Below are 25,517 nucleotides of genomic sequence, written 5' to 3'. Positions count from 1 at the left end.
AACATCCCATTTACTGATGGAAGGAATGTTGGTCAAGGAGGATAGAATGTCTGCAAAAGAAAGGTCCCTTCAACAAGCATTGTTAGGCTTTAAAAAAGCAATTAAGAGCTTACAAGAAATTGGAACTCTTTTACTTTGCATAAGAGACAGATCAGTAATCTTGAGCTGACTTTGGGATACTCTGATAATTGTTTCAGAAGGGGGTAGAAGGAAGCAATCCATAAACCAAGGCATTAGGTGAGCTTCCACGGATGAATTCAGCAGTGAGCCTTGTTTTGTTCAGTGAACTTTCCTTTCGAATTTGATGCCTTCTTAAGGCAACCTGTCATCAACAGGAGACACAACAGCTGGATTGTTGCACCACCATTTTTGATAGAGAAGTCACGTAGGAAGAGTTTTCAACTTCAAAACAGTTCTAGATTCAACCTTCTGCAATCTGCAACCAGTCAACTTCTTTGAGGATTATAGCCAGAGATGATGAAGCCATTTATTTATTCCCTAAATCTAAGGAAATTAAGAGTTTGTTGGGTTTAGTGTGTGAAATAACTGCCAGGGGCAGGCCTTAAGGCTTCAAAATTATTGCTGAAAGAGAAGACGACACTGTATTTTTCAAGGATAGAAAAAAGTACAAATATTTTTAGGGTAATATTTATTGCACTTTGAAACCAGAAATGTCATCAGATTTGTATTTCCATCTCAATTTGTTAGCGTTCTAATAAAAACAGGTTGCTTTAAAAGATCTTGAGGAAAAATATAACCATTAAAAGTGTGATTTATTCAACTTGGTTTTATCCTGACTTCAGTGCGCACTTTGCCAATACTTCTCTGGTAATTAAACTTCAGTGATTGACATTCAAGAAATTATTTGGGGGAAGGCTCAAGGAAGCTGCTTCTGATCTCTGCCCTCTGCTGGTTCTGCAGTACTGTCCTCCTCCTGCTCCTCTGGCACAAATGCCAGTTCCTAAACCAGCAGCCAGGGCAGCAGCTGCATGCCAAGTGGCTCACCCGTAAGAACGGCTGCCTAAGAGAGCAGATGGACTGCTAACACATGTATTGTCTCACTGCCAGTCAACCTGGCTTACACGTTCCTTTACCAGAACTGCCCCACATGCTATTTAACCCCCTGGCGATGACTTGACTTATGCCTGAACTTGCTAGGCTTGAAAGTCAGCGAGGGTCGAGGGCCCCTCGCCAGTATTCCATACAGCCCTCCTCACAATCAGTGGCACTGCTGTGGGCTGATCCGTCCACGGAGGCCGGCCGTGCCAAATGAACACACGAGAGATCAGCACGGGTGGCAGGCAGGCGCCTTTAACGTTCAAGGGGTCCACACAGAATGCTCTCCAGAAGCACCTTAAACCACTGGCCAGATAAAGCACCAACTCGGCAAGATGGAATTGTCTATATACAACGCTTAGTTTAAAGTGGCAGAGTTCTTCTAAAAAGGCCCCCCCACAAGCTCCTTGCAGGAACTGAAGTCAATCATTTAACAACGGGGAAACTCACTGGGCGTTCCAAAACCCTTGCCTGCATGCAACTGGTACATGTCCAAGAGCCCCACACCTGCCAGCTCTTCCCTAGACATGCATCACATCGCTGCATAGGCTGAAAGTGGGGTCTTTCAGCACAGTCCCTCTCCTTGAGGAGCCCCCCCCAGATTCCACTCCTGGGGGGCTCAGGGGCCTCCAGGTTTTAAGCCGAGAGGCTCACTGCCTTATTTCACGGCCACCGCCGAGGCCCTGTGAATGGACTCCATAACGGCTGCGAACCGGCTGCAGAGATCGTAGGGCGAGTTGGGGCGGATCTTGGGGGGCTCCTTCAGAACCACTCCTTCCGGAGAACAGTCCAGCAGGCGGGGCAGAAATTCGCCCAGCTTCATTTGCAGCTTCTCTGCAGGGGAAGAAAGAGAACATTATGGAAAACCAGCAAGCTGGGCCCTTTGAAGTAGCTTCTCAGTAGCTCCATAAGATGGGGGAGATACCTCTGCCGGTCCCTCGGGTCCAGCAGGAGAGGCATGTGGCAGGCCCCACTGGCAAAGAGTTTCACCTAGAGCAGGAGTAGGCAAACTCGGCTCTTTTATGACTCATAGTCCATGAGTCATAAAAGAGCCGAGGTTGCCTACCCCTGACCTAGAGGAACCTGGAAAGGGGGGGGTTATTTCAGCTGTGGCTCCTGCCCTCTGGAACACCCCAAGGGGAGGTTAGCCCCATCGCTGCCAGGAACCCCAGAGACCCCGAGAGGGGGAGCTTGTGAAATGGCTGTTTTGTCTTTGGGTGGTTTTTATTCCCCCACAATCTGGGTTTTCTTTATGCTTAATTGTTTTAACGCTTGTTGTATTGTTTTAGTGGTTGGTTGGTTGTATGTTACCCAGAATTGCGTTCAGTGGGTTGGGCAGCTATACAAACGTCTACATAAAATAAAAAATACAGCAGCTTAAGGTTCCAGATGACTGTATTTTCTTTAGCTGTTTCTGTTCCCAAGAATAAGCCTTTCCTCTGCAGAGCCACCTGCCTTCCCTCTGTACGATTTCTGGTCTCAAGTTTTCTGTGAGAAAACTTGACGGGCTGCACTTTTGATGGCTCAGCTGAGCAACTGGATCACCAGGCTCAGCCTGCTGCCATGAAAATGGAGTAAGTACTATCCTGGATGCACAAATGTGCACCTAACCACTTCAGGTCACAGCACAGAGAATGCTTGCTGCAACTCCTCACCAAGAAGCAAGCTCAGGCATGCCCCCTCCTTCAATCCAGGAAGCCACTCAAACTTGCTTGCACTGGAGTAACCATCAGCTGACAAGCTTCTCCTCTTAAAAGTCCAGGTCCGTGATTTGAATACATCCAGGACTATCAACAACACAGAATGTACCTTGACTAAAGTGCCCCCCCCCAGAGGGAAATCCAATCTTCCATCATCTTCGCCACCTTTGCAGCGTTGATAGAGCTAGCAGAGGTGGCCAAATTAAGAAAATCCAATTTTATCTCTGCTTGGAAACTGCTTCTAGATGTTGTGCTTCTGACAGGTAAAACAAAATGCAATCCTGATTTGCTGATCAGATAAGTTTGTTGCGATAGAAATGGTTAGTGTATTCTAAGTATGCAAAACTAAAAAGTGGAGGATGAAATGTTATTACCTTTATTCTACCACACTGGAAAAAAATGGGGGTTTAATGTTTTTCTTTCTGTTGTTTTCTATTTACACTTTGCACTCTCCGCATCCCCTTCCCCACTGTCCTACCGTCTTTATTCTTGCTTGCATTTGGATAAGATCAGAGGGCCCAATAGGTAAACAGAGAGAACACAGAGAGGCAACTAAAGTAGGTAGAAGAAAGTTGGCATCGCGCCCAGGACACGTTTCTTACCGCCCACGTCCTTTCCCAGGTAGGCGCACCAGCGGTTCCTCATGACCTCAATGGCATCCAGGTCGTCTCCGGAGACGTGGTTGTTCATGATGAGATGCATGCAAGGGATGACCAGCTCGTTCAAGACGCTCACCCCCTCGTCCACCTCCTTCCCGTTGCCGCTTTCAAAGAGGGCCGCTGCGGCGTCGTTCAGCCTCTGCAGCAAAGCACCGTCAGAGTCGGCTGGTGAGGGTCTCGGCACAACTGAGACTGGGTATTTCTAGAAAGCAGTTTCTCAAGCTCGGCCACTTGAAGACGGCCGGATGCCAACTCCCAGAATTCCCCAGCCAGCCAGGCCTCTTAAGGTCAGTAAGGCTGAGCAACACAGTCCAGTTAGGGCCGCGTTTGTCAAAGGTGGCCGCTTGAAGACGCCTGGGCAGTTCTGGGAGTCGAAGTCCAGCCATCAAGAGAGCCTGTCGCATACAGAATCTGCCGGGGGGGGGGGGGAGGAAATAGCCAAAAGAATTACCCCAAAGTTAAACTGGTCTATCTGGTGTGTGCTTCCAAATTTTAAACAACTTCTCAATTAAAAGGGGCAAGTTGGGAGGATAACCATTTGCAGGCACCTGATACGATCTTTTTTAAAAGACAGGCAGTCCTCAACTTACGACCACAATTGACCCCAAAATTTATGTTACTAATTGAGAAATTTGTTGAGACTTTTGCCCCATTTCATGACTTTTCTGGCTACATTCGTTAAGTGAATCAGGCTTCTCCCTTGACTTTGCTAGTCAAAAGGTCGCAAAAGGGGATCACGTGACACTGCAACTGTCGTAAATGTCAGTTTTCAAGTTTCCGAATGTAAATCCCGTGACCGCGGGGATGCTGCAATGGTCGTAAGTGTGAAAAATGGTCACAAGTCCCTTTTTTCAATGCCGTTGTAACTTTGAATGGTCACTAAATGAACTGTTGTAAGTCGGGGACTGCCTGTAGCTACGGCGATGTAAGGAGCGTTTGGCAATATCCCATTTTCAACCTAAACCCGGACGACAGCGAGAGGAATGATGTGAAAACTCTGCCTCCGATCCACAGGCTCCCCAGAGGGGGGAGGAGGGGAGGGGTCCCCTGAATACCCACCAAGAGGCACTTCCTCCTGTAAAGAGCGATCAGAGCCGAGTCCGCGCCCCGGCTGGGCCCTTTGGCCTGCAGGACAGAGTTGGTCTCGTAGGCGTACACCAGGTAGGTCAGAGCCTCGCAGTACCTGACGAGGGCAAGAAAAAAGGGTGGGTGTGTGCGTCATGTCCGGTCACTGTGATGGATGGATACAAACATATCCGGTGTCAGATGGCCCACAACGGCTCCACCCTCGGACCATCATTTTTATTTGGTTTATTCTAGAGAAGGGGTCCCCAACCCCCGGTCTGTGGATCGGTACTGGGCCGCGGCATGCCAGCAACCGGTCCACACAAACAAGCAAAGCCCCATCCGCGGGATGCAGGCAGCACACCAAACCACGCACCCTCCGGTCCGTGGAAAAACCTCTCTCCACGGAACCGGTGGTCTCTGGTGCCCAAAAGGCTGGGGACCTCTGTTCTAGAGGTAAAAGGCTTTATCAATGGGAGTCGAAGTGAAGTAAAGAAGTTTTAGAATGTCTTTCTGAACTTAAAATCACCAGAAATACATCCCTGTTTTGATCCTTTTAGGAGTAGCAGAAGGTTAAATACCAGCAACCTCAGAGAGCCTTGCACAAGTGCAGGAGGAATTTGAACAGCCTGCCTCTGTTCCCAACAAATTTCTCATGAGAATGCTCAAGGGGTTTGGAGTCACACAGATTCAGCTTTCTGGACAAAACAGAACTTTCATTATCGCTTATTAAAATTGAGTGGTTTCTCCTCATATTGTACAAAACTGCACGACGATTCAGTTAAGTGCATAAAACGGAGGCCAAACCCAACTCTGCCCACTGTCGGGACCACGCAAAACACATTGACAACCTTACACGGTGTGTCTGTCAAAACAGCAACTCAACAGGCCCAAAATCTCAGCCGAGGAACTTACTGGTTCTTCTGATACAGCTCCAGCCCGGTCAAGAGATAAACGGACACCTTGCGGAACAAGCTGTAGTCTTCGTGCCATTTCTGCCCGGAAACAGAAAACAGAAGCCAGGCGGTGGTTGCGTTCAACTTCCTCCCCTCCCTTCGTGGTGCTTCTGCCCTGCCCTGCCGTGGCTTGCAGCCCCAGCGGTCTCTGGCCTCCCCAGGTGACGCCAAGCCACAGCCAAGGTCGATTATTCCACTTAGGGGCGTCTTGCGGCTAAAGGTGAGCGGCTGGACACGCTCAGCCGGCACTCTGGAAAGCAGCAGCAGCAGCAGCACAAGTGCTATTTCAACAGAGCAGGCTGTGACAGAGAATCGGGAGCCAGCCTGCTTTTCACAAACGCTCTGTCTCTGTGCGTCCGGTTTGAAAGTCAGGGCTTCTTACCTTGTACTCTTCCATGTCCACCTCATCTGGGCCAATTCCTTTCAGCTTTTCTCGTGCCACCTTCATAATGCTAATTGACCTGTTTCCCAGAACAGAGAGAAGGAACAGTGGGAATCCAGACAAACATTTTAAATTTAATTTGCTTCCATCAAAGCTGAGGGTAAGTGGTTTTCCAGCAACGATGGCTCCTTTATGCCTTGTGCACGTCCCAACCCTAACGAAACCCCTGCAAGCAAACCGCCAAGCTCAGAGAGCATCACGGGCCCCAAAGGTCAACCGTGGGCCACAAATCACTTCTTTTGGTATGGCGTCCCTCTCCGCTGGCTTTGCACCAACCTCTCATCGTAGCTGAGGTTTCTGTCTGCAAACTGCTCCAGGAGGCTCCGTTCCACCACCTGCTTGGGGGCGCTGTTCTGCAGCAAGTAAACCAAGACGTGTTGAAGGCGGGGGTCACTCTGGGGCGTTGGGGTCTCTCTTGACAATGAGTAGAGTCTGGAGTATTCTTCACGGAATGCCTGGGGAAGTCGGTGATCGAAACTTTACCATTCTTTCTCATTATGAATCCACAACGCAGATTCTCCCTTTGTGTTGCAGCTGATTTCAAGGGGAGGGAGATTTTTTCTGACCCTGACATGCGACAGGAAATCTACAGGAACCTGCTGGATGCGCCAGAGAAAGCCCAGGAATCTCTAAGTTGGTAGCATGAACAAACGTCCTGAACGTGTAATCTGTTCCAGTCGTAAAGAGGAAATGGCTACCCTTTATGATGGTCTACGATAGCTTTTTTTTAGAGGTTTGTTTTTTGGTGTTTCCCTACTTTATTGCTCTTCAGTGTTGATCAGAGAAGGCTGCTTGTATAGCACAGATGTGTTCTAAGTGTCTAGAATTGCTACAACTGTAAAAGTCCCTTCAGATGCTAAGGGGCACCTTAAGGTGCATGTGATCTTGGACAGATGAATAAACAATACGTGAAATTTACCTTGAAGATTTATTTTTTCTAACTGCGGAAAGGATTTCCACAAAGGAGTTGGATAACTCCTGCTTTCTGCTTTGAATCAAGAAGACTTCCAGATTTTTGGAATGTCAGCCGGGAAGATGAACCTTTCCTAGTTAGAATTTTTTATAAGTACGAAACGGGCTCAGGCATTAGCAGGCAGAGCGAGCAAACACCTCTGGCTTCCATTTCTTTTAATAAGGGAGGAACGTCCCCTCTTCTCTACCGGATGAAGGTTATTAAGCCTCAAACTCTCCCTCCAAAGGACAAAAGCACCACTCCTGCATCCAGCTGGCCACGTGGCCACCACCTGCTCCTGCATCCCATCCCATCCCAAGACAAAAAAAGGGAACTAAGCAGATGGCCCCCCGAGCCAGAGAAGACACCTCATCCCTTGTGGGCAGAAAAAAAACAGACATGTGCGCTTAGATGTAAAGTACTACCTTGACTAGCCCTGCTTCAGACCCATCACGATCAAAGGTCTGACGAGCTTTAGCAATGGCCAGGATCACCCCTTGCATGGCGGGGCTAAGCATCACCTGCCATGGAGGAGGAGGAGGAGGAGGAGGGGAGAGAGAGAGAGAGAGAGAGAGAGAGAGAGAGAGAGAGAGAGAGAGAGAGGGAGGGAGAGGGAGAGAGGGGGGGAGGGAGGAAAAAGGCTGGATTGAAACAAGCTCTCCATCATCCCACTGGCAAAAGAGCTGAGTTCAGCTTAGAGAGGATATTCTTTGGGTGGGTCCCCGTATCCAGATCCTTGGAAGGCAACTGATAGAAGAAAATCTCTATAGCTCAGGACTGAAAAGTGGGGTCCTTGGGATTCTCCGAGCTTGGCTGTGATCTTGCAGACATTTCATGACCCAACTAGGTAACATCATCAGTGCTAAAAGGGAGTGGGGCCTGCACTTCCACTACTGATGACCTTACCTCGTTGGGTCGTGAAATATAATGCTAGATCACAGAGAGCACTACGGACCACACAGATAACCCGAAGCGATAAAATAAGGAGCCAGGTAGCCTCTCCCTACAGCACCATCGCATTTTACAGGCAGACCCGGCTATGCCGCATGACGTTAGCTGAGTTGCATGTCGATAGCCAGCCATCAGTGCAACTACATGGGAAAGCAGAGGAAGTTTTCCATTTGGGGAAGGAGGCCGTCAGGAACAGAACAGCTCTCGGGGCCCGTGGCTGGGCAGCTTCTTGCAAATAAACCCTGGGAGGCTCTGGAAGGCAGGGGCGGCTCGTCCAGTTTTCCCCACTTCCCAGCTCTTGACTGCCAGGGCTGCCCCAGCGGAGACGGTACCTCCTCGTTATAGCCGTCCGCATCTGACCTAACGAGGATCTTCCCCACACTGGGGATCTCCACCTCTGAGACTTGAGAGCTGGGTGGGGCAGAAGGCTCCATCCGCCCCATTTCCTGGGGCTCTTCTGCCTGCGCCGAGGGGCTGCCTTCCTCCGAGGGGGCCTTCTCTGCATCTGCCTCCTTGGGCTGCGGCAGCACCGGGGGAGGGAGGGGGGGAGAGAGGAGGAAAAGGAGGCAGTGAGAGGAAGGCAAGAGGAGCAGCAGCAAGGAGGGCAAGAGCAGGAGAGGCAGGAAGAGGACCGCCGAGGAGGACCCTCACCTGATCCAGAGCAGCCGGGATGCCATCCTTCTCGTAGACATCGGCCGTCTTGGCGATGGCTTGGGCAGTCTGCTCCTTGGCCATCACGGCGTGCTCGGAGGAGAGTGAATGGGCCCCACCCTCGCAGGGGAAGGAGTGTTCTGGAAGGAGAAAGAGCGGAGAGGAATTGCCCAGGTTTTACGCTTTCCCAAAGATATTACGGGGAGCCGTTGAGGTTGGCAGGATCCAAATCTGCAGCTAAAGGATGCTGGTATTTTTAAAGCCTGACTGGGCTAGTCTCCAGAAGACTTCCAGGAAAAAAGGAGCTACTAAACAGCACCCACATTTAGTGTAGGGAAGATTCAGGGGAAATCAAGACAGTAAAATGTAAATTTAGGAGCCTGCCCCAGCTAGGACTCACACTCATTTTGGTCACCTCCGTTTTACCCATAGAGAGTCTTGTGCTCTTCTCTGCTCACAGGCCCACGAATGTGTTTCTCTTAGCCTGATCAAAGCTCTTTATGCCGTTTTGCGTGACAATCATTTCCTGGCCTGCAATTTCGCTCCCTGTTTGCTGGTATCAGAAGGCAAAGGCAGAAGGGTTTCTGAACGGAGCGGGCCTTTTCCTCACCTTGGCTTGAGTCAGAAGATAGGTTCTGGGGCTCCACAGGGGCCGAGGATTGCTCTATCTGGGCCATTTTGCAGGACTGCTCTTCCAGCTCAGCCATCTCCTGTTCTACCCTCCAGTTGTCTTCTTCGATGTAACGCTGAAGTTCCAGAGGCAGCACTTCTACTTCTCTCTCTGGTTGCCCATCATCGTAATCTACCAAAGAAAGATAAGCAGAGGGTCCTCATTGGCCCGTCTGAACAAGCAAGACACGTGGTTAACTTTCGTGGTTTGTAACCTGCCCTTTGCTCTTATATTGGGATGCTGGGGCTACAAGTTGCTACCAGCCGTCATGATGGTTACATACGGTCTCCAGCATCAAAGGCCAGTTGTTGAGAAGGGACTAGTGGTGCCTTGTGTGCACGTCCAGGACCAAATAGATGAAGAGTACAGAGTCCCATCTCTTTCCTGCCTTCGCAACTGCCTCTACGGATATTTGTGCCTTCGAGTCAGTCTCGATTCCTGGCAATTGCCTGGACAAGTTCACCCAGTTTTCCTGGCAGCATTTCCAGAAGTGGTTTGCCCTGCCGTCCCCAACTGGCCCCAGACTGCTTACCGACTCCTAAGTTTATTCCTCTTGGAACTAAAGTGAGGCTGCTTCCATCCCAAATACATAGAACCAGGATGGAGAGACAGATTCTCCCGAAGGCCCATTCCTTTCAAGGGATGCGTATCTCCTCCACAAAGGCACCGAAGAAGAGACCATGGTCCACTCCCAAGCAGAGGACAGGAAAGCTCTTCTCAAGCAGCCCTTCTTAACTTAACTTACCCAGGGGTCTCCAGCCCCCAAGAGGGAAGAGGCATCACCAAGAACTGAGTTCAGATCCTCACCTGCTGCGAAGTGTGGTAGTTTCTTACTAACATAAATGAGGCAATAGGCGCTGGCATTTTTCAAGCCGCCAAACGAATCCCTTTCCAGTTCCTCCCAGGAAGATTCTGTCACGGCGATGTCGTTGTACTTAAGCCAGGTCTTTTGAGGCAGGCTGTAGATGTAGGCCCAGTAATGGCCAGCATTGGCCTGGCCTTCGTGGACCAACACGGCATGCAAGTGATAAGGGACCTGGAAAACACACACACAAACGCAGACACCATCGTTACTCAGGTTTATTTATAGCAGGTGAAGTAACATGACCGGGGGAAGATTTGATGAGGCAAATTCTCAGCTGTTGCGCCTGTTAAGAATGATCCATTCATATAATCAAGGCTTAGCGCAGATTCCTTTCCTGGGGGAACAACAAGGCTTTAGATGTTGGTAAGCAGGGCTGCAGAGACCGTTGTGGCCAGACCAGTCAGGGCCAAGGCCAGCTACCAATGACACGTCCATTCGAGTGGCACTCGGTGGAAGTCATTCGTCAGAGAGAACTCTTGCAACAAACAGGACCTTGACGTTTGATCCTGCTGGGGATGGAAGAGCAAAACACCGTACAATCCACAACACGCCCAAGCTCCTCTTCGCTATGTACTAAACCAGGGGTCTCCAAAGTTGGCAACTTTTAAGACTTGTGGACTTCAACTCCCAGAATTCCTCATCTTGGCTGGCTGAGGAATTCTGGGCACTGAAGTCCGCAAGTCTTGAAGTTGCCAAGTTTGGAGACCCGTGTACTAGAGAGAAAAGGCAAAAACCAGGAGGTTCCAGCTCTTCCATTAAAATGCTCAGCCTCTTTTGAGAGACAACAGTGAACCAACCATGCCAGGTATGATACTCGGAAGTTCCACCTTGCATTTCAATGCGTGGCAAAAAAAACAGCAAACAGATACAGGTGCCCGTAGTTTAGCTATGACTGACCTGAACAAATCATTTTCAAAAACAAGGTAAAGTCATTGTTTGTAGGAGAATATAGAGTCTGAATTCTCAGGTATTCCCAAATTAAACCAGAAATCCAGGCTAATTTTATATGGAGGAACAAATTACCTTTTCTGGAAAAAATGGAAAGTATTAATTCATTCAACCATGAATCTCTCTCTTATATGACCAGATTTTATTTCTGGGGAACCAGTGCCAGTACGAGGTCAGAAGTGCTCATACAACCAGGAAGACACCCTACCTGGCAGAGTTGAGGATCAGCATAGACATGATCCATCGACTCAGAAAGCGTCAGCATGGAAGTCTTCAAGTCTGTGAATCAAAGCAAAACAGTAAGCGAGCGAGCAACAGTTACATTTTCTTAAAGAAAAGGTAAGAATTGCTTTACCAATCTCTAAAGATGCCTCCACCTAAGAGATGCGGGACTGATCACAGTGGTCCTCAATTGCATGTCAGGACATTTTGTGGAGAGCAGGGCAAAGGACCCAGTCTCCTCCCCGGAGCCAGACTGGGGCAATGCTCAAATTCAGGGAGAGGCTGGCCCCGAAAGATGGCTGGATCTAGAGAGGTGAACTGGATGATTCAGGCCTTTGAAGATGTTCCTCTTTGGCCAGACAAGGTGTCGTCCTTTGCCAAGGAAACTTCAGCCCTAGTCCTGACCATGAAAACTGTGAAGTCCTCTGAGGGAGATCAGTTATTATGACTTCCTGATCGCATCCCACCAACGTCAAAAAAAAGAGACTTAACACTGTGACAGGCACATGGCCTCGATACCTTGCCACCTTCTCCAGTTCGGGCAAGAATGGGATGGAAATCAGACCTTATGCAAACAGGAAAATCTCGGCTGCTAAACAGCAACTCTTGAATGAAATGTGAAATCTCTGGGCACAGACCTTCCATGTCCTGCTCAACCTCCTCCCTCCACTGCTGCAGGCAGGAGACGACCAGACTCATCTCATCTTCGGAGACGGCCCGAGGAGGAAGGGGCTCATCTGACGTCTCCCCTGGGCGCCTGGGTGGAGGGAAAGAGGGGCTCAGTCAGCTGCTGCCTCTCCGCCTGGGCTGCTAGCGCTCCTCAAAAGCCAGAGGTGGCAACAAGATGGAAATCAGGAGGACGGCTTTAAAAATGCAGCTGATCGGGACCTACATGCATTTTTCTCTGAGTTTCTAGACCTTCCCCCCACACCCCCACGCCCAAACCGGCATTATTTCTAGGAGGCAAAACAATCGGATTTATCATCTGATTGCTTCAATCTGGATGGAAAGCCACACCAAGCTTGGCCCAGTTTTACCTGCTTGGCTTGCTACGAGTTTCCGAGGATTCTTTTTCTGCCTTCATTTCTGCTGTTGTTGTAGTTGTTGCGCAGGAAAGCTTGGTCCTGGCAAACTCAAGAACGGACTGCAGCATATCCGGCAAGGGGAAGCGGTCTGTGCCGGAACCGTATCTCAGGTACCTAATTAGGAGCAAACTATCATCAGACCCACTTCAAAATCATCAGTCTTCCCTAACTCAACTTAGCAAGGCCTTCCCCTTCAAGGGGATCAAACAGCAATAGCAATACAGCCCTTACAGACTTATATACTGTTTCAGTGTTATACAGCCCTTTCTAAGCGGTTTTCAGAGTCAGCATATTTGCCCCCAACAAACTGGGCCCTCATTTTACCGACCTGGGAAGGCTGGAAGGCTGAGTCAACCTTGAGCTGATCACGATCGAGCTGGTGGCAGTGAGTTAGCCCGCAATACTGCATTCTAATCACTGCGCCACCAGGGCTCAAAACTACACCAGTGATAAAAGGTTTATTTTCCTTTGCCCCTTGAACATGGGGAAAATATTAAGTCATGGTTGACTACTGATATTTTTGGATAGAAGTCCCGTTTTCCCGTCCTGCTCCTGGGCCTCTTCGAACAGATTCTTCAAAGGGTACAAGAGACAGAAGCCTCTCCTTCCGGGCCTGCATTACGGTAGTCGAAGAGAGAATGGGCTGGCCAGCTGCCGAAAGGGATGGCAGGTTGGCTGTTGTATATCCGAAGAACAACCTTGTGCAGCTCTCCAGAAAATCTAAAATAAATCTACATGGGTAGAGGCTTCTAAGAAGCTTCCTCCCAATACCCCTGTCCAAGGACAGACAGACAAGCTCGGCTCTTGTCCCTGACCAGAAAGTGGGAGAGAGATGCCGGCTGGCTGAGCTTCAGTTCATCTCATCTGCAAGGAAAAATTCAGAGTTTGAGGAAGACTACCTACTTTTCCAGCTGCTGCTGTAGAAGAGTCATCTGGTCTTTCAGTTTCCCGATCTCTTCTCTTTTAGCTTGAATAATTTCTTTATTGCCATACATGAACCTAAAGGAAACATAGTTTTGACAGCTGCATGCTCTCTCTTAACGCAACCCCACAATATCTTTTTTGCAGGTTTGGAAGTCTCAAGCCACAAAGCTTTTATTTTTTTTTACCTATCCATGTAAATGACTGGCGGGAATTCTAGCTTGTTGTGAATCTTCTCTGGCTGCCCGAGGGACTGATTGAACTCAAACCGGGAAAGTTCAAAGGTCAGGACTGGGGGCAGCTTTGTAAACCAGCGCTGAAACAGAGATGCAACAGAATCAGATGCATGGATGCTAATTATAAACCGCCTTTTTTCCCATTAACAATGTTCTCCATATACAAGCAAGAAAAACAATCACTTGGATCCCATTTCACGCCAGACCCAGAAAAAGAGGAATCACTGTTTCAGTTCAGCAAATTTGATTGTATGGCTTTGGTGAAAAATCAGTATATTTTCAAGGTAGTTAAGGCCTCTCACAAACCACTTGCTAAGCAGGAAACAGATGTACGGAGCTTCAACTGATTGGCAGCAGTGTTTCTCCACCAGGGCCACTTTTAAGACAGGCGCACTTCAACTCCCAGAATTCACCAGCCAGCACAGCACATACGAGTTGGAGTCCGCCCGTCTTAAAAGTCGCCCAGGTTGAGAAACACTGAATTAGAACCGCACGCTGCAAATGGATGGGCCAAGACGCTTTTTAGGAAGAGCTGGAAGTTTTAAGGGGCAAACCTGGTGCTCCCCATTCCCACTTTCTTTCCACACCTCTCAAAATATATTTAAAAAGCCAAAGGCTCATCCATTCTGGAGGATCGCAAAAGCGGAGAGGGACTTTTGCAACCTGCTTCGCAGGTACTCCAGAGCCAACTCCTGCCCTCAATACTATTCCTTAATTTTTACAAAACCATTTCAAACACGGGATGAGAACAGTTTCACTGAAATTCTACAAGCCCTGTTGGAAAAACCCCGGCCAAGAACTCCAGCTTTTAATAGACTCCTCTCATCTGCTGCCAGACGGGCCCCTTGTGACGAAAAGTGCACCGCCCCTCGGAAGCTATTTGTAGCTAGTCTGCCCTGTCGGCATCTATGAGAAGGTGCTGTAACGTTTACTCTTTCCAGCGTATTCGGGAGAACCTCCCCAAGTTCCTTGTTTATATCGCTGAAGAAGAAATGAAATGAGTTCCTTTAACTAAGCCAGCCCCCCATTTTCAAAGTTTCCCAGGGCAGCTGGAGCCCTTCAGATTCCCCTAGAGACCCACGTGAAAGCTGAATTATTACGCTTCTTCCCACAGGGACCGTGGGCGGATGCCTACGGGGTTTCTCAGTCATCCAGGCCAGGCTGGCCTCAAAGGTGCTTTTTCAAAAGGCAACTGGACTTTCTTAGTTTTTTTCTTTGAAATTGTTTCGCTTCTCCATCCAAGAAGCTTCATCAGTTCCAGCTGGAAGGTGGGATCCTGTCCAGTTGCCTTTTGAAAAAACACCTTTGAAGTTTCTTGGATGCTTTAAATGTTCTCCATATATAAGATCTTCGGACCACAAACTGAACATCTCCTAGGCAGATTTAGGAAGAGTGCAAATCCTGAATTCTTTTCTTTTCGCTACACCAGTGTTTCTCAACCTTGGGGACTCAAAGAAGCCTGGACTTCAACTCCCAGAATTCCTCAGCCGGCCGCAGGAAGCAAACTAGGATAGTTCTGAACAGATTCCAAGTATATCAGATGTACGCAACATGATCGCTTTAGGATTTATTACGTTACAGTAGATGATTTTTGGAGAGTGAAAAAAAGAGTGCCACATATACCCAGATACAAGACAAAGTTACAAACAAGAAAAAGCATACCATTAAATAAAAAACTGTAGTTTTATCCCCTGAAAATAAGAGGCACTGGCTCTTTGCTATGGGCAGGCTTCAACAGAAAGAAAAATATTTTTATCACACTCGCACTCCAGACTCAACGCATGAAATATAAAGGTCACACACTGCATGCCGTTAAGTCATTCCACAACATTCCCTCAACTCCAGCCTGCGCTCGTACATCATATTCTATGTTTTCAAGTTGGTTAACTATCAAGTCTGTTCTGGCTTCCTGTGAGTTGTGTAAATGCCGCAACACTAACCTCTTGCGTATAGGTCACCGTCTGCTTGGAAGGGTCCGACTCGCTCTCCTTCTCCACCATGGCTCCTTCCAAGCACTCGTGCAAATTCTTGTAGCCATTAACCTGCAGGGGATACTGGCCAAAGGTCTCAATTTTGGAAAACCTCTTGCCTAAATAGGGGAGGGGGGGGACAGCTGTCAGTTTAAGAAGAACAAAACCAAATCCCAAACAGATTGTCCTTTTAAGTGGGGTAGAAAAACACCGGAGGAGCCAGCAACAGCGCTGAGAAGACTTCCATGACAATTTGCAAGGTCTTCCAGCTTACCTTCGTGAACCCCTTCAGTTAGAAAAGTCCCATAAAAAAGTTGAACCATGGGGTTCTCCGATTTGTCCTGGGAATTCCTGCCACAGAAGGAGAAAGCAAGGGAACATGAATTGGGTACGCCTAGTTTAAGGAAAAGGAGGACCTGGGGTGACAGCAGTCTTCCAATACGTGAGGGCCCCCCACGAAGAAGAGGGGGTCAGCCTCTTCTCCAAAGGACAAGAAGGAACAGAGGGAAGCTTATGAAGGAGAGTTCCAACCTAGAATTATGGAGAAATTTCCTGGCAGAACAATCAATCAGTGGAACAACTTGCCTCCTGATATTGTGGGTGCTCCAACACTGGACAAGAGGAGACTGGACAAACATTTGTCTGAAACGGTATAGGGTTTCTTGCCTGAGGGACTAGGAGACCTCCAAGGTCCCTTCCACCTCTGTTATTCTGAAAGCAAACTGACCATTTTTCAAAAAAACAGGTTGACAAGGCTAATCCCCAAGGTGTCTTGTTTAGAAGCTAAGCAATGCGCTTTCCCCGTCTTTGGCCTTTGGGGGATTCGTCTGGATCTCAGCAAGCTTGGGTGGCAGATGGGAGCTGAGAATGCAATATGCTCTTCCCTTCAAGGGGTCCCCCATTTCCACGACAAGCCCTCATAGAGGAGAAGACTCGAACCCTTCTCCCCACACGTGGGCTTCCTATAGGCAGAGAGCTGCCGGCTACAACCAGGAATTCAGCCAGAGCTCAACCATTCCTGGGAGGTCCTAAACAGCCATACAAGAGGGGATGTTGTGTCAATTCACTAAAATGTACAGTGCTTTAGCCATAGTGAGCCGGTGTGAAAGCTGAGACCTCAGGAGTTTCAAGCGTTTATTGGGTTACAAGCCAACTGTATTGGAGCTCAGGATCCCTGATAATTTAACTCAGGTGCTCGGAACAGGTCAACTTGCTTGAGGTCAGAAATATACTTTTACATCATTCAGGTTCGCCCACAGGCCCACCCAGCCTCGACACCTTGCTGTAGCAGAGAGAATCACACCACCCTACAAAGCGGAAAGCAAACAGGCATTGGCTTTAATTTTCTTCACGGCAAATTCTGGCAACTGGGCAGCTTCACAAAATGGCCACCGAAGCTCCTTCAGACTCACTCAGCATCCACCGTCAGCTGGAAAGCATCTTCAAGCCAGTCCAGGAGTTTGTGGGTGAACTCGCTCACATCTTGCTAAAAAGGAGACAGAGGGAAGGTCAAACGTTACTTTGTGGAGACCTTTACCCTGAACGGTTTTCTCTGCTGGATGACTTCAATTTTTAATTTTAAAATGACTTTAAATTTATAACGTTTCTGTATGTTAGAGTTGTGAACTGCCTTCAAATTAAATCTCTCTGCAGGCTGGGAAATTTTGGGCCTTGAGGTCACCCAGGGTGAGAAACGCAGCAGCAGCAGCGTGGTCCAGGTGTGATCCCGGGCCAGGTGGCCGCCCAGACCTGGGAAGAACTTCACCTGTTGCTCCTCGGGAGACCTGAAAGCCCCTTTCAGGAGTTCGAGGGCGGCCGTCGGGTCTACAAACTTGCGGTGTGTTCCCAGCATTAAAGCAAAGAGACACTGGAGTTCCTGCATGAATGCAACGTTCCTCTTTTCCTGCAAAACAACAAGAGGTGCAATAAACAAGCAGAGAAAGAACAGGCCAAGAACGGGTACCAGACCGGCAGAAGTTGTATCTGCTGGAGTGACTGGTGGTGCACAATTCACACAACCCAGATTCCGTTTAGAAACCATCTAAGCCAAAACTAACTAGGGCACATTATGGATTAGCATGGGCTGGCTTTGCAGCCAAGAGGAAAGAAACCAGCATGACCAGGGCTGCTCCCTTCTAGTTACAACCTGGGCTAATCAACGGCACCCCACCGGTTTATTTTCTCCAAATTTGCCAGCCAGAAAAATTCAAGAGAAAGCCTTTATGGGCTGGCCAGAAACTCCAGCATCGTCTCTCTCGATCGGAGTTCACGACCGCACATCCGGTTGCCAAGCTGGTTTTAAAGCTATTTGGGATCATTTAATCAAAAGGTAAACTGTAGTAAAAAAGCCAAAACAGGTAGCAGTGGTATTCTAACATATGGAAGCCTCAGAGGCTCAGACCGTGATTAGGGTGAGTCAAAAAGGTTTGAAATTTGTTAGAGAAAACAAAAATTGGAGACTCCTGATAAATCATGCCATCGAATCACAGCAAGCTTGGCATAGCTTTTGTGTTTTGGATTCTGAACACAGGAGAGTCCTTAAAAACTTTGGGAAAATCAGAAACCCGCTTTCACCTTTAACTGTCTCCCACCCCTGCAGGCTGTCAGTGTCCAGCCAGCCCTGTTGTAACAACAGGGAAGTTCCCTTCCCGTCACCCAGGAATCACTTACATTTCGGCTGCGGCAGTTGTCAAGCACAGCTTCCGGCAGGGAATAGTTCAGGACCAGGTGCCGGAATTCTGGCAGCTGGAAGAGAGACTGACAACCACCCCTGGAATTAACCTCAGGGAATAGGGCGGTATATAAATATAACTAAATAAAATAAATAAATAAATAAATAAAACCTCCTGCTCCACTGCCGACTGTATGTTGAGTCTACGTAACAGTTCAGCCAAAGGAGAGACCAGGGATGGCCACAGCAGCCTCCCAACAGGTAAGCACCATTTTCTCCATCCTCTACGTGCTCCACTAAGCGACTTAAAGCCCAGCCCAGGGACAGAAAGCAGGCAGGGAAGCCTAAACTAATTAGCTCTTACATCAGCTGAGGAAAAATAGTGGTTAATTAGAGAAGTGGTGCTTAATCTCAGCCACAGAATTCCACAGCCCACTGAAGTCCACTCATCTTAAAGTGGCTGAGCAAGAGTTTGATGGAGCCCCAATGCCAGCAGAGACCCAGAAAAGCATCAGCACCCTGAACTACCTGTATGACTGCACTGAACCAGCAGGTGTTTCCAATGTTCTTCATCCCAACTGGCCATCTGCTGACCCGCCGCCAGTCACGCTGAGTGGTGCTCTCTCCCCAAACTTCACAGCGTTTCCTTTTGGAACGGTTTTTGTTTTCGGCTGCGCTCGGCTCGCAGGCTCTGCCAGAAACAGAAATGGCAGCAACTGCAAGGCGGCCTTTTTGGCTAGAAGCAATTAGCCGTCTTTGCTAACTCATCTATCTCGATAAGGTACTACAGAACAAGACGCCTATCCCCAAAGGATAATTGTCATCCCTCTTTCAGTAGACTTTGGCCCTCCAGAAAAGCCTGTTCTGCTGGGAACACAGATTATGCTGGTCAGCTGGACATTTCCTGAAAATGGAAAACTCTGATTGGAATACATTTGGCCACGTTTCTCCTGTGAGGATCGGAAGCGTGCAAACAGAGCAGCAACCTGGATGGGGCAGAGTGGAACAAGGCTACTGGAGAGAAAGGAGCATGGGAGTTGTTCCCACAGCAAGAATGTGGGAAACCAAACAATGACCTACGCATTGATGGTTGCAGCAAAATCCTTCTTCCCGGTTGAGAAATCTTGGCCATCCGAAGGAGCGGGTTCCTGAAGATCAGCCTCCTCTTGGGAGCTCTCATCCTGAGCTGGAAATCAAGACAGGAGCCTATATTAGTCATCAGCGCAGTTCAAATGCTCCATCTCCCCACCCAAAGAAGCCATTTAATAGCGAGAGAAATCAGAAGGCCCTTGGTGATTCACTGACATCTTGCTTGCTTGGCTCTGCATGTCATCCTCACCCTCCAGAGCAAAAGTGACTCAACGCAGCCTAGCCACGATGACGGAGATTTCCGAGAACTGTTCTTCCACTATATCCCAGAAGCGCTAGCCGGGGCTTAGCAAGAGAGCTGAAAGGCCCTTGCTGGTCTCTGGTTCTATTTATAAGGACTCCATCCCAGAGGGACAGAATGCGTTGTGTAGGTTTTCACAGTCTGCACACAGCCTTCCTTGGAAAAGTCTATGAAGAAAAGCAAGGGCTCACCGGCGGCCTGTCTTTCCCGTCCCTCGCAGTCGGAAGCCGTGGGGGCTCCCTCTGATTCTCGGTCACTGACTTCTGTGAGGAAGCCAACCGCCTGCATGAGGTTTCCATCTGCAGCCTGAGGAGAAACAAGGACGTTCTGCTGCTCTAAGGAAGTCTTTCTCACAATTTGGCAACTTTAAGGTGTATGGACATCAACTCCCAGAACTCCCCAGCCAGTCTACACTTCTTAAAGTCGAAGCGCACATAGATCAAGTTGCCAAGGTTGAGAAGCACCGCTCTAGAGGATTTTTTTGTTAAACCTATTGTCCTAGTTCGTGGCTGGAGCAGGACAACTTTAAGGAAGACGAAAAAGTATATTTCAAATTGGGCGTTCGATTTCAGATACCATGCGGGAAGAGTCCACGCACACTCCAGACCAGGCCGCACTGGCTGCGAATCGCAGGAGCAGGAGCAGAGCAGAGAGCAGAGCTGCGTGTTGGAGAAGGAATGTGGACAGCTGTCCAAATGCCACTGTTTGTCGAGGCTGGGAGCAACCCCTCCGGGAGAGAAGGGCTGCCCGTTTTGGATTTCAAGGGCCAAAACAAGCAGAGAAGCAGTTGGAAACAGAGTGGATGGCAATGCAACGGTGGCGGGGTGGGGGGTGGGTGGGGGTCTGCCTTCCAGAGCCCACTTTAAACTAATTTCAAGACAGATCATCCAACGCCCTTCTTAACGGGGAGCAGGTTAAGGATCCCATTTCAGCAAAGGGGACTAACCTTCAGTGCCGCCTGGAGGAACTGCGGATTGTGGATGCCCGTGATCTCTTTCAGCTGGCTTAGGAGCAAACTGCAGGTCTGGGTTAAAACGGGAGAGAGAGGGTGTTATCAGAAAGGGAAGAGGCAGAGCGGACAGCAGGGCAAGGCCTGTAACAAAAACAAGAAAACATGAAAGCATCTTTTTTAAAAATAGATTGGAAGACCTTTCCAAGTGCCAATGGGCTGAACAAAGGCTTTTGTTTATTTAATTCCAGGCCATTCACAACTGCAACCAATAAAAACAAGTAAAACGGCCCCACATTATACAGAAGAAGTCACCAGACTCCCAACCCTATCCCCTTTGCATCGATACTACTTATGTTGTCAGGAACATGGTTACTCTTGGTTAGCGGGTGCCCCTATTCTCGTGACATCACCAGCACGTAGCCAAAGTCCCCGCAAAAGTAAGACAAATGCCATTTAAATGGATTAAGTAAACAAAATTCTTTGAAGAAAGCCCTCTCTCTCTTTCAGTAAGATCCTCCTAGCCTGATACACCTGGCTTGGCTAAAAATAATTCCATGTTGAATGTTTCGAGTCTCCTTTGCAGGAAAATCCAAACACCCCAACCGAGAGGACTACTTATCTTCAGGAAACCAAAACACACAACCTGAGCATCTTTTCAAGGCCAAGGAGCCTTCCTAAAACAAAGCACCGTCTTTCCCTTTCTTTTTCAAGGCAAGTTAGAACTTTATTATTCGGAGGGAAGAAGAAGGAGAGCTGTTGTATGAGAAACACCAGCCCAAAGGCCCTTTTCTCCCCCAAATCTGGAAGCCGAGTATTTATTCCACCCCACAACACTGGCAGATGCTGCACACAGACATACAAGGAGCCCAAAGAACGTGCAGAGCTTTGGGAGAAGCTATTTTAAGCCGGCTCTGCATGCCATGGCGGCTGGTCACTTCTCATTTACAACAAGGTGTTGGATATGCAGCCCACTGAAAACGGCGCTCTAATCAGCAAATTGGCATTTGCACAAACCCGTTTAAAAGAAAATGTTAAGAGGTACCGGGAAGCAGACCAGAGTTTAAGGGGCAATGGCAGAGCACCATCTAAGTTAGGTTCAAATCGGCCAAATTCCAGATTACATTTCAAACAGGTCCTAAATTCCTGTTCTGCTTTTGCTGAAGCTTTTCTTAAAAAAAGAAATGAGCGACGACATTTCTCATTAGAGAAAAAACGGAGAAAATTCTTATTGATGCTTGGCCTAGCATCAACATTATGCCTACCTATTTGCAAAAACCCTTATTTTTAGAGAACACAGATATCAAAAAAACAAAGGCTCAAAAGCAAAGAGAATTCCAACAAACACAACTGTGAGGATCCTCTATCTCAGCTACTGGCAATAACAGCTACTTGTTCTATTAAGAAATTTTCTAATTATCTGACCTGCAATTTTAATTTCTTTAATATCTAAAGAGCTCAGTGTGTTGTTCAGAGTACGATTATCCCAAGAATTCCTTGGAAGTATATGATTAGACAACTTAAATAAAATCTACAAGCAAAAATAGCTAGCTACTGAGAACAATTCTTGGTAAGATGGCAATTGGACTGAGTGGGTGACACAACTTAGGCTAAACTGTATTTATCCTGGGAGCTTGAAGTGATAAAATTTGCAATTTTTAGCGGGCCCTGCAATTCCATGAAGAATTTGGTTAATGTTGGACCCTCAAGCAAGATTATTTTCTTATCCTACCCAAATACTAACACCCCACCAGCTTTAATCATTTAACTGTTACAAAATACCATAGGGGTACAATATAAATTGGATCCACGTTACTGGATTTGATATTGTTTGGAGACCCATTTCTATAAGACTAGGAAGACCATCATCCTGCAGAGGCACCAGGGATCTGCCAGAGTTCTCTCTGGTCCTGTGAAAATAATCATTTATCATTATAAGGCTTGATCTCCCTCCCCCCCCTATCTTGCTCCCTGCTTTCCCACCTTTGTCAAATTTAAGTCAATTTAAATGTTAAAAGTTATTATTCTAATATTTTAATATTTCCTCTCATTTTTTCCTAGTTGCAGCACACACATTAAATAAATTGTAACAAGACTTGTTTAAATTTTGTATTGGGTCTGGGTAGGTACCAAAAGCGTCCAATCCCCTTAAGACCGCTCCTCCCAGCTCTGGACCCAGGCAACTCGGGGTAAACTAATGCAACTGCCTTCCTGGGCAGGTAGCAGCTCCCTCATCACAACTCGGGGTGTGGCCACCGCAACTTTTTGTCAACAAGGATAAGCTGGGAAGGTTTTTTTTGTCTTGGGCACCCAAAGCTGGAATTTTTTTATTTTTATTCCATTTATATCCCGCCCTTCTCGGAAGACTCAGGGCGGCTTACAAGCTTAGCAGTAGCCTTCATTCTATGTATATGCCTGCTTGTTAGGGCTTTCACACACACCCCCAAGCGGCATTATTACAAAGTCAGCTTATTGCCCCCAACAATCTGGGTCCTCCGACTGGCTGGTTTAAAGTGTGGGCATTTCGCTTAAAAAGGAAATATCAACTTCAGCCTTCTTAGAGAGCCGGAGCGCCATTTCAAGACAGCAGGATTCAAGAGGGGCTCATGCACCACGCAGGCCGGGCAGCTCCTGGGGGGCTGGGGTGGCAAAAGGGGGCCAGAGGGAAAGTAACCGGGGGGGGTCTCCAGCCTGGCCGGACGGGGGAGGCGAGGACCGGTGTGTGCCAAGGGGGCCTAAGGGAGACCCCCTGCGAGGGACGCCCCCCCCCCGCCATCAGGGGCTCCCCCGACCAGGGCGGGGTCCCCGGGGGAGGGGGGAGGAGGCTGCTTAAGGGGAGGGGGTTGCGCCTTGCCCCGCAGAGAGACCTGCCCCTGCCCAAGGGGGAAAGGGCCGGGGGGGGGACGGGGAGCCGCGGTCCCGGCCCACCTGGCGGGGCTGTCGTGGGAAAGGCCGGGCGGGGGTCGCTGCCTCACCTGCGCCGCCCCCGCGGCCCGCTCGTCCCGGCCCTGCGGCTGCTGCACCTCGGCCGTCATCCTCCCGCCGGCCCTTCGCCCGCCGGAGCCGAGAGGCCGAGACGGGGCTGCGGCTCCGCCCCTTCAACGGGCGCCCACCGGCCCCGCCCACCGTTAGCGGAGGAGACGGCCGCGCCGATTGGGCCGCGCCCCCTCCCCGGCTCCGCCCTCGCGGAGAGCTCGAGGGCCCCGCCCACCGCCGTCGGCCAGGCCAGCGCAGCCAGGTCGACGGGCGCCGACCGGTGGAGGGGAAGTCACGTGACGGATGTGGGCGGAGACCTCGGGAGCGCGGGAAAGCGCGGGGCTCTGAGATCCAATCAGGAGCGGGGGCGTGTCCCGTTGAGGCGCTCCTCCTCCGAAGCAGGTCGAAGACCGACCGGTCGAGAGCGCGGCACCGCTCCTTTTCAACTTTTCCAACTTGTACCTCCCCGCTCGGGCCGCGCCCCAGAGCGGCCCTCTAGACGAGGCTGCTCCCTCTGGGCAGCGCAGGGAGGAAGCCCCCTGGGTCTCAACCAGCCAGTCGGGGGAAAAGACACCACGGGGCGATCCGACGTGCGCCTCTGACTGGCGGGGCTGGGGGAGCCACGGACGGGGCGCTTCGTGCCGGCCCTTTAGGGCTCCCTCCCCGGCGTGGCCAGGGGGCTTTGCAGGGGTGGGATGGATGACCTCCCTGCGCCTCTCGGTTCGGCCTTGACCTCGTTCTTCTCGGGGCGCTCCGGGTCGCCCGCCCAGCCGCGGGGATCGGGAACCGCTCCGGTTGGCCGCCGCGGAGGAGACGCCCCTGCCGGGCCCCGAAGGAGCGCCGAGCCCCTCGCTGGCAGCTGCCCCTGCTCGGCGGGGACCTGCCTCGGCCTGCCCCCCCCCCCTTCGGAAAAGCCGCTCTTTTGCAGGCGGGTGAGGAGGGGCCTCCGAGGTCATCCAGCCCACCCTCGGCCTGGTAGACTGCATCGTGCTCAAGCGTTTCAGGATCGGGGGCGGCCCAACCGCGTCGCCCGGCTTTCTCTTCCGTATAGCGGGCGAGGCAGAATTAGTCCTGGGCTCGCTAATCCCGCGATTTTCCGGCCAAAACAGCAACGCCGGGAGACCCGCTCGGTTCTCCCGGGACGGCGGCCCACCGGCTACAGGACTTCTGCCCTGGTTGGCTGAGTAAAGACCACAACGCTGCAGCGAACCTAGGAGAACATTTGTGTGGATCTCACGGAAGCGTCGCCCCTAGGATAAGCATCGCCTGGGACCCCCGCCTAAATATTCCCAAAGGAGAATTGCAAATAGGGCCGTCCCTCTTTTGAGTGGCGGGTCTTCAGCCATTGACGCGGAGAAATGCCCTGGCATTTTGCATCATTCAGACCACAACCCGTTACAACAATAAAAGAATATAAAATTCAGGCCCTGCGTTGGAATGCGGTTTCCAAAGGAAACCCGAATCAATCCCGATTCTCTGAACCTGCCTGTTTTGTTCCCCCAAGCAGAGAAGAGCAGGCTTGAGCCCCTCCCCTCCCCAGGTTTGGCAGAGAGTTAAAATATCTTTGGAACCATATCACCCCACCCCAAAAAAGGCAACAGGCTTCATTTTGTGGAAAGTTTGGTGGGAGGATTGCACATTCACACATGTGCAAAGCATAGGACAAACGGAACAGGAGAATTGGAACGGCATGCAGATTTGAAAGAAAATTATGCTAATGCACTGACTTTCCTGGTGTGTGTGTGTGTGTGTGTGTGTGTGTGTTTACCTTGTTGGCTTCCGAGCAGGGGCAACCTACAAGCCATGTAAATCAGCAAGTACCTCCTGGCAGATCCCACTTGGCATGTTTTCCCACTTGGGGAGCTGTTGATGCTGCTTCTGTTAGCAATAATCCAACCTAATCCTCCTTGCTGGGGAGGGGGAGGCCTTGTCACCCACCTCTCCCCCTCCCCCCTCCTTTCCTGTCCAGATGTGGCATGGAGAGAAAGGGGGAAGCTAGCTTGCTTTCCTCCCCTCTCCCTAAATTTGTACATCTGTCATCATTCCCGTCATTTTCGGCTCCACTGCCAGGGGAAGGAACAAAGGAAGCTGGTGATTAACTTCAAAGAACTTTGTTGGAGAGGAATAAAGATATTTAGGGCCTATTTTGCGAACTAATTGCATTTGCATATTTATGGGATTT

General features: G+C 49.6%; 1 protein-coding gene across 9 annotated transcripts; it reads right to left on the bottom strand.

The window, feature by feature from the left end:
- Positions 1-397: 397 nt before the first annotated feature.
- On the bottom strand, positions 398-23,410 carry USP28 (ubiquitin specific peptidase 28). 9 transcript variants are annotated; one of them, XM_081334147.1, is made up of 27 exons: positions 23,335-23,410; positions 20,357-20,434; positions 19,602-19,716; positions 19,101-19,206; positions 18,549-18,711; positions 18,020-18,106; positions 17,115-17,252; positions 16,762-16,835; positions 15,935-15,991; positions 15,624-15,700; positions 15,320-15,468; positions 13,332-13,459; positions 13,126-13,221; positions 12,175-12,336; positions 11,776-11,894; positions 11,124-11,194; positions 9,910-10,138; positions 9,043-9,234; positions 8,433-8,572; positions 8,114-8,299; positions 7,256-7,351; positions 6,155-6,333; positions 5,819-5,897; positions 5,396-5,475; positions 4,475-4,598; positions 3,359-3,554; positions 402-1,890 (listed from the first exon to the last, which is right to left on the bottom strand). In XM_081334147.1, exons 1-27 carry the CDS (start codon positions 23,392-23,394, stop codon positions 1,715-1,717), a joined length of 3,357 nt encoding a protein of 1,118 aa, XP_081190273.1. In that variant the 5' UTR covers positions 23,395-23,410; the 3' UTR covers positions 402-1,714. The 9 variants fall into 9 exon arrangements, with proteins under 9 accessions (XP_081190274.1, XP_081190273.1, XP_081190275.1 ...); XM_081334149.1 differs by having other exon boundaries at positions 20,357-22,269; positions 23,335-23,396; XM_081334150.1 differs by lacking the exon at positions 23,335-23,410 and adding an exon at positions 23,288-23,305.
- Between the last annotated feature and the right edge of the window lie 2,107 nt (positions 23,411-25,517).

Source organism: Vipera berus (assembly GCF_964194415.1).
Source record: "Vipera berus genome assembly, chromosome: 8".
Lineage (NCBI taxonomy): Eukaryota > Metazoa > Chordata > Lepidosauria > Squamata > Viperidae > Vipera > Vipera berus.
Note: the sequence above shows the minus strand (reverse complement) of the source record. Positions and strands in the feature narration are given on the sequence as shown.

Coding starts and splice junctions, on each gene's coding strand:
- USP28 (XM_081334147.1), bottom strand. CDS start 23,394: ATGACGGCCGAGGTGCAGCAGCCGCAGGGCCGGGACGAGCGGGCCGCG. Junction 5,898..6,154: donor AACCTCAGCTACGATGAGAG/GTTGGTGCAAAG, acceptor TCTGGGAAACAG/GTCAATTAGCATTATGAAGG. Junction 1,891..3,358: donor CCTGGGAAAGGACGTGGGCG/GTAAGAAACGTG, acceptor CTTCCCCTGCAG/AGAAGCTGCAAATGAAGCTG.